General features: G+C 51.6%; 1 protein-coding gene across 2 annotated transcripts; it reads left to right on the forward strand.

The window, feature by feature from the left end:
* The first annotated feature begins 126 nt into the window (after window positions 1-126).
* On the forward strand, window positions 127-9,970 carry LOC111156174 (septin 12). Of its 2 annotated transcripts, XM_022516881.1 has the most exons (9): window positions 127-292; window positions 2,932-3,057; window positions 3,139-3,220; window positions 4,807-4,944; window positions 5,090-5,207; window positions 5,296-5,391; window positions 8,475-8,571; window positions 9,461-9,512; window positions 9,603-9,970. In XM_022516881.1, the coding sequence occupies exons 1-9, from the start codon at window positions 130-132 to the stop codon at window positions 9,808-9,810; spliced, it is 1,080 nt and encodes a 359-aa protein (XP_022372589.1). In that variant the 5' UTR covers window positions 127-129; the 3' UTR covers window positions 9,811-9,970. The 2 variants fall into 2 exon arrangements, with proteins under 2 accessions (XP_022372589.1, XP_022372588.1); XM_022516880.1 differs by lacking the exon at window positions 4,807-4,944 and having other exon boundaries at window positions 130-292.
* The last annotated feature ends 892 nt before the right edge of the window (window positions 9,971-10,862 follow it).

Here is a 10,862-nt window from a genome sequence, read left to right on the forward strand (position 1 = left end):
GGGGTGCCTGGCAACAGAGCTCAGGAGCCAGAGTCCAGAAATGAGAATTCAGGGGTCCCCCTCTGGGGCCCCAGTGACCCCCTTCTTCCCACCCACCTGGATGACAGGCATTGCTGTGTCCTTGGCCCCATGGAACCCATGAGGCAGTCCCCCTCCCCCTGCTCATCGAGACCCTCCAGCCCCAGGACCCTACCCTGCGAGACGCTTGGCTACGTGGGCATTGATGCCGTGCTGGACCAACTGAAGATCAAGGCCATGAAGATGGGGTTTGAGTTCAACATCATGGTAGTGGGTGAGTGAGGGGCGGGGACTCACAGGACAGACCAATGAGTGCAACCTTATGGGCCCTGGGCACATCACTTCACCTCTCTGAGCATCAGTCTCCCTATCCGTAAAGGGCCTGATGATGGTCCCTCTTACCAGGTGTCATAGTTGAAGATCTAGAAACCCTGAGGCATTAAAAGACAAGAATTACGCAGAAAGCCCCAGTCAAACCCAAACCGAGCAATGAAAGAGGAGGCTGTGGCAGGAAGTGGTGAACACCTAGACCCAGATCCTGGTCCCAGCCCTTAACACCTACCAGTGGGTGACCTTGTGCACCATCCCTGACCCCTCTCTGCCCCCTTTCCTCATCCGGCTTAGCACAGGGCCTGGCGTTCAGGAGGTTCTCCGGAACTGCCTTTTTATATATGCAAAATTGATTTTGTAGGCCAAAACTACAATTTTAACAAAACAAACAAGCTACAACAGAACATAAAAGGTTGGAGCATGTAGCACCCATGAAGAGTACTATTCTAAAGCACTGCAGTCCAATAGAACTATAACATGAGCTATGTACCATCATTTTTTAAATTTCCAGTAGCTACCTTTAAAGAAGTGAACAGAAACAGGAGAAATCAATTATAACCACTTATTTTATGTAACCCAGACTATTCCAAAACGCTATCGTGACCTGACATGTAATTCACATAATAAATGATCCATGAGACATTTTGCATTCTTTTTGGCAAACCCAGGGCTGCAAAATCTGGTTTGTATTTGCTGCGGATCACACAGCTCAACTCTGTTTTGCCGTATTGCTGGCGGCAGAAGCCAAGTGTGACTCCCAGATAGGATAGCTCATCCCTAAGGACCACGTCCATTAGCTACACAAAGGTGTGTCCTTGTGAAGCAAGGTGCTCCCTCCTGCAAGGTGTGGTCCGCAGAGTTTGAGAAGCCCCCAGAGCAGGGAGAATGGACTGTCTACAACAACAGACAGTCTGGGTGTATCTCACCAAATAGCATCAAGCGAAAGGAGCCAGGCAGGAGAGCACACGCTAAGACAAGGGGAAGCAGAACCGCGCCCAGCTGTCGAAAGTCAGGGCAGTAAGCAGTTGTCCCTAGGGTCTTGGGGCTTATAGCTACTGAGATGGGGCGTGAGTGGGCTTGTGGGGAGCTGTGTGCTCCATCTCTACTTCCATGAGCTGTTCAATTTGTGAAATGTGTTAAACTACCCATCAGCTTGAATGGATAAACACAATGTGGTCTGTTCCTGTGATGGAACATTATTCAGCCATGGAAAGAACAAAGGCCCAACAGCTGGTATGACATGGATGAACCCTGAAAATGGGATATTTAGGGGAAGAAGCCAAACACAAAAGGACAAATAGTGCATGATTCCATTTGTAGGAAATGACCAGAATAGGTAAATTCACAGAGACAGCAGATTCGTGGTTGCCAAGGGTGACCATGGGGGAGAACAGGGAGGGACTGCTAATGACTGTGGGGTTTCTTGGGGAGCAATGCAAATGATTTGTTTTAGGGTTTTTTTGCAGATTTTTTTTGCAAGTGTTTGTTTATGTTAAAAAACAAACAAACAAAATTCAGGGATGCCTGGGTGGCATGGTTGGTCATGTGTCCAACTCTTGATCTCAGCTCAGGTCTTGATCTCAAGGTCATGAGTTCAAGCCCCACATTGGACTCCATGCTGGGCATGGAGCCTACTTCAACCTACTTCAAATATTTCTTTTTTTTTTTTTTTAAGATTTTATTTATTTATTTGACAGAGATCACAAGTAGGCAGAGAGGCAGGCAGAGAGAGCGAGAAAGAGGAGGAAGCAGGCTCCCTGCCAAGCAGAGAGCCTGATGCAGGGCTTGATCCCAGGACCCTGGGATCATGACCTGAGCCAAAGGCAGAGGCTTAACCCACTGAGCCACCCAGGCGCCCCAGAGCCTACTTCAAATAAAGAAAAATGTTTAAATTCAACCTAGTCAGTTGGAAGGTCTAACTGGCTTTATTACATGGTTCATGAGTAGGGCAGCATCCCATCCAACAAGTAGAGGGGAGCTCCACGGGGCTGTGCTGTAAGGCTTTGGGGCTGTTGTTGTGTCATTGTTGTTTTGGAAGGTTTTTATAAGAAATGCAGAGGGGGGCGGTGCAAGGAAAATTAGCAAAAGGAAAGGATTGTTCCAGGCAAGGCTGCTTTCCCTTAGGGGACAAGCCGGGGTCCCAGGTGGTTTACCTCCCTTTCCTTTGGGGGATGGAGAGCCCCATGTGACCAAACCTCATTGATGTTGGCCAGGAAATTCCTGACCTACGAGTTAACACCACATTTCCGGGGGGCGACTGGGTGGCTCAGTCGGTTAATCCCCACGACGCAGGTTATTTTTCACAGGAGCTAGACAGAGGTGATGGGTGCACAACACTGGGAATGTACTAAATACCACTGAATTATTCACTTTAAGTGACTAATGGTTCTTTTTTTTTTTTTTTATCGTATGAATTTTGCCTCAATAAGAAGGGGGGGTTAACATTGAGGGGGACCCTGACGATACTACCCACTCCTCTGTATGTTATGCTTACAAAACAGTTCGCTTTCTATAACCATTTAAGAGCCTGAGAAGCACTGCCTAAAACGTCCACCACCATTGCTGTCCCCCGGTTACCCCCAGGGCAGAGCGGGCTGGGCAAGTCCACAATGGTGAACACCCTCTTCAAGTCCAAGATATGGAAGTCCACCGCGCTGGACCTGGAGACGCCTATACCCCAGACGCTGAAGCTGCAGGCGGTGACACACAGTGAGTGGCCCCCCACCCTCCTCCCCACCCTGCTCCACTCTACCCCCGCCAGTCTTGCTCCACTCTGTTCTTCCCACACAGTCATCGAGGAGAAGGGCGTGAAGCTCAAGCTGACCGTGACCGACACTCCCGGCTTCGGGGACCAGATCAACAATGACAAGTGGTGAGTCCTCGGGAGTGGGGGCCAAGCCCTGGTGGTCTCTGCCCCTGCCCCTCTGGCCTCTGGGAAACAGCCCAGCCCTGAAGCAACCTAACCTGGCTGTGGCATTGTTGAGTCTCAGTTTGTTTGTCTGTATAATGGGTGTGTGCAACCATCCCTCCAAGACTGAAGGGAGTTAAGTACGGAAATGTCAGAGCTTGCTGGCTAGCATACAAAATAGTTGCTCAATCAGGGTTATGGTATAGCAGTGGTTAGAAGCCCACACCACCAGAACCGCCAGGTTAGACCACTTTCCAGCCATGTAACCTGGAACTGCTCGTGGAAGCTCTCCATGCCTCAGTTTCCTTCTTTGTCACTTGGGGATGTTGACACCCACCTTGCAGAGTGCTTCTAAGCTCTCGATGAGACCCCAACCCCGTGATAGTGGTTGGTCTCACACACACACACACACACACACACACACACACACACACACACTCAGTACTGGCTACATAATCTGGGGGACCCAGTGAGATGAAAATGTGGGGCTCCTTGTTCAAAAAAGTATGAAGAATCATAAAACCACCACTATACAACATTCATCCAAGTGCAGGCCCTCTGAAGCAGAGATGGTGAGACTGCTCCTTCTGTGCTCCCGAGAAGCCAGGCCTGCACAGGGTGCCTCGGAGAGCACATCCTGTGTGCCAGGTCTGTTCTAGACTCAGGGACACAGCAACGAACAAAAGAGATGAACATCTTCTTCAACCTGAAATTTACATTGTCGTGGAGCAGTGGCGCAGTGAGCACAGTAAATCAGTTATACATGGGGTGAGCCTCAGCTCTGTCATCCAGGCAGGACAGCTCTGAAAGTGGAAAGGGTCAGGAGCAGTCAGAGAATTGCAGTTTTAAGCAGAATGATCAAGCAAGGCCTCCCGGATAATGAAACACTTGGGTAGGCTGCCAGGAGATGCGAGAACGAGCCGTGTGCTAACGCGGGGGAGAGTGTTCAAGGTACAGTGGCACGTGCACAGGCCCTGTGGTGGGTTTGTTGCCAGAAGGCTGGTGTGGCTGGCGGTTTGTGAGAGGCAGGGAGAGGAGGAGGAGAGGGCAGGCAGGAAACTGCAGTGGGATGGCGTGGGGCTGCTAGTGCAACGTAAGGCGTTTGGCTTTCCTTGAGCCACTGCAGGGTGGACAGAAAAGGGATATGCTCCCACTCCTGTTCGTAAAAGGATCTTTTGGGGTTCTGTGTTGACAATAGCCCAACCAGGGCAGAAGGGACAAAGGGAGAGGACACAAGGAGATCCTTGTGGCAATGAACTGGGCTGTGACAATTTAGCTCTTTCAGTACCACACCCCTGCAAAGTGTAAGTGCTCGTATTGTCCCCATTTCAGGAGCAGAGAAGCTGAGGCCCCAGCTTGAGCATGGCAGGGGGCCTCTCTGATGATTCCAGGGAGTAGGAGGAGGGTACCTGGGTAACCAAGGGCCTTGGGTTGTACAGGACTGAAAGTCCTGCGACCTGGGCTGACCAGGGCCATTGGGCTTCCTAGCAGGGGAATGGGGTGGGGCTCCCAGGGGCGGGGCTCTGAGATTAGTCTGTCTGCGGTTCCAGCTGGGACCCCATCCTCGGCTACATCAACCAACAGTATGAGCAGTATCTGCAGGAGGAGATCCTCATCACCCGCCAGCGTCATATCCCCGACACCCGGGTGCACTGCTGCGTGTACTTCGTGCCACCCACGGGGCACTGGTGAGGTCGTTGGGCCTGCTGGGGGAGGGCCCCTGCCCAGGACGGAGAGGAGGAGGAGGAGGTGGAGGAAAAAGAGTCCCTGGCGTGGGCTGGGGGCTGCCACCCCCACTCATACTCATCACTGCCATCACCCCCACCGGAGCAGCCTGCGGCCCCTGGACATTGAGTTCCTACAGCGGCTGTCCCAGACTGTGAACGTGGTGCCCGTGATTGCCCGGGCTGACAGCCTGACCATTGAGGAGCGAGAGAGCTTCAGGCGCAGGGTGATCTGGGCATCCAGGGTGATGGGGTCGGTGGGGGCAAGGAGGAGGCAGAGTACACAGGATGAGATGAGGTTACCTGCGTCCCCAGATCCAGCACAACCTGAGGACCCACTGCATCGAGGTGTACCCGCAGAAATGCTTCGATGAGGACATCAACGACAGGATCCTCAACAGCAAGATCAGGGTAGGAGGCCCTGACAGGGTGGGCAGGCTGGCATGACCAAGACTGGGTGATTTTCTTTCCACTCATCCTTCCCATGTGCAGATTCATCTCTCTCTACAGCTTAGGGCTGGGCGGGGAGGCACATACTCCTAGCAGGTCTGAACGTCCATATATCCACAGACTCAAAAGGTGACCAAGAAATGGGTTATAGCAACCACCCACAGAACAGGAGAAAATGCTTGCAAATGATGTATGTGATAGGGACTTGTAAAGAACTCTTACAAATCAACAGTATAAGATAAATACCCACTTTAGAAATGGGCAAAAGTTTTTTGTTTTTTGTTTTTTTATGTAGGCTCCACACCCAGTGTGGAGCCCGATGCAGGGCTTGAACTCACAACCCTGAGATCAAGACCTGAGCTGAGATCAAGAGTTGGTTGCTTCACCGACTGAGCCACCCGGGCACCCCTAGGCAAAGGTTTTGAACGGACATTCCCCCAAAGAATTTGAACAGATGGCCGAGAGGCACACGAAGAGATGTCGGTTCGGTAACACCTGTCATAAGGGAAACGCAAATCAAAACCACAAGATACCACTTCACACCCACTAAGACGTCCGCGATCAAAAACGACAGGCAATCCCGAGTGCTGGTGAGGATGTGGACAAGTTGAACTTGCACATGCCGCTGGCGCTGGCGGGAAGGCCAAACGGAACATAATGTGGCAGTCCCTCCAAAGGTTAAACTCTAAGTTAGCAGAGTACTCAGCGGCAGTCCCACTCTGGAGAGAAAATGAAAACCTATGTTCACATAAAAACGTGTACACGGATGTTCCTGACGGAAACACTTGCCACAGGCCAAGAGTGGACATAATGCACGTGTCTTACTTATGAACGGAGAAGCACATGTGGTGTGTTCACACAATGGAATATTCTTCAGACTTAAAAGAAAACCTCGCACAACATGGATAGACCTGGAAAGCATGAAACTAACTGGAAGGAGCAAGACCACAAAAGGATAAACATGACGGGACTCCATTCCAAAATGTCCCAAACAGAGAAATCCCACAAAGACAGAAAGTAGGTTAGTGGTTGTTGCCAGGGGCTGGGGGTTGGGAGGGGAATGGGGAGTGACTGCTAATGGGAGTGGGGTTTCATTTCAGCGCGGTGCAAGTGCTCTGGAATTAGATGGTAGGGATGGGAGCACAGTCTTGTGAACTGTACCTGTAAAGACGCTGAAACTTTAAGAGGGTGAATTTTATGGTACAGGAATTCTATCTCAGTAAAGCTGTTCCAAAAAAGGAGCGGGGGGAGGGGGAGAGTAGCTAATATCTTCTTTTTCCCCAAATCAAGTGAATTAAGACTCCAAACCCCCACCTTGCTGTCCTTGCGGTGCATCTAATGTCTGTCTGTCTGGATCATTCAAAGGACCCTGGTAAGGCCTGGGATTCATCATCCATCATCCATCACCCTAGACTTGACTCCCTCCCCAGGGGACCCTATCTAGCCTGCAGGGCAGCGGCCCTACACAGTCTCAAGGCCAGTTGCCTTTGTACAGTAAACAACCCGCACATCTGCACATGGAGGCCCTCCTTCCCAGCTGGTACCCAGTGTCCCCATACATTCCAATGAACAGGAGTTCCTCTGAAACACTAAGAGAGCCTCGACCTCCACCACAATCTGGTTTCTGCCCCAAGGCCAGTGAAGGCAGCAGCCTGGCCACAGCTGGAATGGAACCGGAAGTACAAGGAGAACAAACCTGACATCTCAGTAAATCATCCAGACACCAAACATTCATTGAGGGTTTGCCACAGGTTGGCGCCTAATAAGTGTGCAACAGATAGCTTGCTGCTGTTAGCGTCCATATTGTTCCTCATTACAAATTAACTCTCGGAGAAATAAAAAAACAAAGCCCTGGACAGCACTTTGCAGTTTACGGATGCGAGTCTTCTCCACTTCCGACCACGAGCAAGTGAACAACTAGAATTTTCAGCAGGGCTCGGGAAACTTTTTTTTTTTTTTTTTTTTTAAGATTTTATTTATTTATTTGACAGAGATCACAAGTAGCAGAGAGGCAGGCAGAGCAAGAGCGGGAAGCAGGGTTCCTGCCGAGCAGAGAGCCCAATGTGGGGCTCCATCCCAGGACCCTGAGATCATGACCTGAGCCGAAGGCAGAGGCTTAACCCACTGAGCCACCCAGGCACCCCCAAACGTCTTTTTTTGTGTGTGTGAGGGGCCCAAGATCATGATAAAGGTATTAGACTCTGCGGGCCATGCCGTCCCTGCACAGCCCCCACCGTCTGCTATGGCAGCAGGAAAGTAGCCTGGACTGGAGTAGATGCCTGGATGGGCCGCGTGCCAACAGACTTTCCACGTGGAAAAACAGGTGTGGCTGAATCTGGGTCGCTCACTGTAGGTTGCCAAACCCTGGGTTACAAACCTGTGTCTTTTAACCCTCATGGTAACTGATGAAGATGGTCACAGCTCCTGTTTCCCGGGTAAGAGATGGGCCATCCACAAGATTATGTTATTACTGTGGCCTTGGGTAAACTTCCCAAACATTCACAAAGCCTGTGTATGTGCTGTTCCGACTCCCCCTTGACAGATGAGGAAACCGAGCCATTGATGAGATTTTGTACCTGGTGACTTTTTTTTTTTAAGATCTTATTTTTAAGTTATTTGTTCACCCAATGTGGGCCTTGAACTCCCCCAACCCCAAGATCCAGAGTCACAGACTCCACCGAGCCAGCCAGATGCCCCGTGTCTTTTTTTTTTTTTTTTTAAGATTTTATTTATTTCACAGAGAGAGGACAAGTAGGCAGAGAGGCAGGCAGAGAGTGAGAGAGATAGAGGAGGAAGCAGGCTCTCTGCTGAGCAGAGAGCCCGATGCGGGACTCGATCCCAGGACCCTGAGATCATGACCTGAGCCGAAGGCAGAGGCTTAACCCACTGAGCCACCCAGGCGCCCTGCCCCGTGTCTTTTGCCTGTAGATCTCTATGCTTCTTCTACCACTTTCTCTCTCTACAGAGGACAGTGTGCCTTTCCCACAGTGACTTCTCTCCCCACCTCCCAGGCAAGGCCAACCCTTCTGTTTAATCTCCTGCAGGACCGGATCCCCTTTGCTGTGGTCGGGGCTGACCGAGAGCACCTGGTGAATGGGAGGTGTGTCCTGGGCCGGAAGACCAAGTGGGGCATCGTTGAAGGTCAGTGTGGGGAACTTGCAGAGAATGTAGGTGAGGGGGACATCCTACTGCCTTTGGCACCTTCAGCCCCTATCCCAGGGCCCAGAGTGGGCAAGCCCACAGTCAGGAAACAGACAGACCTGGGATCAAGTCCCTCTTTGCAGCTGGGAGGCCTCGGGCAAGTTCCCCGACTCTCTGAGCCTCAGTTTCCTCACAGTAAAGTGGGCATGATGACAACATCAACGTCATAGCCAGTTGCTTTGGTGCGGTAGATGAACTGCACATCTGCACGTGGAAGGTGGTGGGACAGGCCAGGCCACTGCTTTGCACAATGGCCAGCACCCAGAAGATACCCTAGGCACTCACCAGAATTTACTGTGGGCCTACTGCGTGCCAGGCAGACTATATGTGGTTCCTGAGGGGATACAATGAAAGGAGGACTGGCAGGGTTCTTGTCCTCATAGAGCTGATGAGACGATGAGACAAAGTGGGGTGGGAGAGAGGGCTGCCTGAGGGAGCAGAGGGAGGCCTCCCTGGGGTGGAGAATGGGAAGTGAAGGAGGAGGAGCCAGGGCCTGAGCCTGCAATTTTCCAATATAATTACTAAAAGGATGTAATATACACTGTATATATGGTATATAATATAATGTAGTAATGTAGTAATTATTAAGGATACAATAACGGTTAGTGGATTCATTGATTCAACTCTTTTAGGAACCTCCAGTACCAGGCACTGGGGAACAAAGCAATGAATGAACGAATGAATGGGAGGTGGGATAAGACAGTGAGAAATGTGGGGGAAGGGTTGCAGTGGATAATGGGGGTACACAGCATAAAGCCGGCGCTTACTCAGTACGCACTGAGGGCAGAGCAGGCAGGGCAGGGCCAGCGCTCCATGTCCTGTCTTGCAGTGGAGAACCTGGCGCACTGTGAGTTTCCCCTCCTGAGAGATCTGCTCATCCGGTGAGGACCGGGAAGCCCGGCAGGGGGGCTGCGGGGACCCCAGGGGGAAGCTGTGGCAGGGCCTGGGCTGAACCACTGCCCATCTCCCAGCTCCCACCTCCAAGACCTAAAGGACGTCACCCACAACGTCCACTACGAGAACTACCGTGTCTGCAGACTGAATGAGAGCCACCAGCTGCCTCGTGGGCCTGGTTGGGTGAACCTGACCCCAACCCCTGGAGGGCCCCCGGCTACCCCCCAGACATCGAAGCTGCGCCAGCAGGCCCAGGATGACTCTGAAGATGACGAGGAGTGCTGAGCACCAGGGCGCCTGGGCCTCGGGGCTCCCAGTGTCCTCGGCAGCCCCCAACACACGCCCATATACTAGAGCATGTATTAAAGGTGGACATTGCTTTTTATGAAAAGCTGTGCTTGGAAAACAAAAGGCATCCTGTAGATGATTTCTTTGAGCTATCATCAGATAAAAGCATGGTTCTTCTTCTTCTTTTTTTTTTAAATAACGGTGTGAGACCCCAGGCCCTTTGGGGAGTCCTGAAGACCTGGGAGCATGTACCTTGGACCACAAGCCCCTTCGCCCCAGAACCAGAGCCAAGTTCCAAATCAGGCTCTGCCGTGGTCTGCCAACCCTCCTTCCCCGCACAGGGCCGGACCCTGCATCATAAATGCTTATATTTATGAAGAAGAAGTCCCCATATTCAGCTATCTTCCCCAAACTCCCCTTCCTGTCTTCCTCTTTGCCCTGCCCAGGCAGACCAGCATGAGGAGAAGACTGTTGTCTCAGCTCAAGCAGGGGGAGGAAATCCATTCTTCCTCTGCCTTTTTGCTCCTTTAGAGCCCTCAACAGGTTGGGTAATGCCCACCCACAGCGGGGAGGGGCAATCCTCTTTACTCAGTCTACCAAATCAAATGCCAGTCTCTTCTGGAGACACCCTCACAAATGCACCCAGAAATAAGATCTTGCCAGCTGTCTGGCCATCCTTTGGTCCGGGTAAGTAGACACTGAAAACTAACCATCCCATGAACTGGAAGTTGCCTCCTCCGCGATGCCCTCCATGACTTCCCCAGGCTGATTACTGGCTGCCTGCTCTGCATATATCACATGGTTTGTTTTCAGGTCGGTCTCCCTCTCAGGCTGGGAGGTCTGTAAGGACAGAACTATATCAGCTTCATCCTGGACATGACAGCTGGTTGGGACCCGGCTGTTAAGTGAACGAACCCTAGATGGCCTGCCTCATAGCTGTTCACCCCACCAATTCACAAATCTGCCAGCCAGGCTTAAGGAACTCCCCGGGGCCTGTGGGGACCCACACCATCCACACCAGCGTCCCAGAGACAGTGTGTTGCCACAGA

The sequence above is a fragment of the Enhydra lutris genome, unplaced genomic scaffold (genome assembly GCF_002288905.1).
Source record: "Enhydra lutris kenyoni isolate GAN:26980312 unplaced genomic scaffold, ASM228890v2 scaffoldscaffold45, whole genome shotgun sequence".
Classification (NCBI taxonomy): domain Eukaryota; kingdom Metazoa; phylum Chordata; class Mammalia; order Carnivora; family Mustelidae; genus Enhydra; species Enhydra lutris.

Coding starts and splice junctions, on each gene's coding strand:
- LOC111156174 (XM_022516881.1), top strand. CDS start 130: ATGGAACCCATGAGGCAGTCCCCCTCCCCCTGCTCATCGAGACCCTCC. Junction 293..2,931: donor GTTCAACATCATGGTAGTGG/GTGAGTGAGGGG, acceptor GGTTACCCCCAG/GGCAGAGCGGGCTGGGCAAG. Junction 5,208..5,295: donor GAGAGAGCTTCAGGCGCAGG/GTGATCTGGGCA, acceptor CTGCGTCCCCAG/ATCCAGCACAACCTGAGGAC.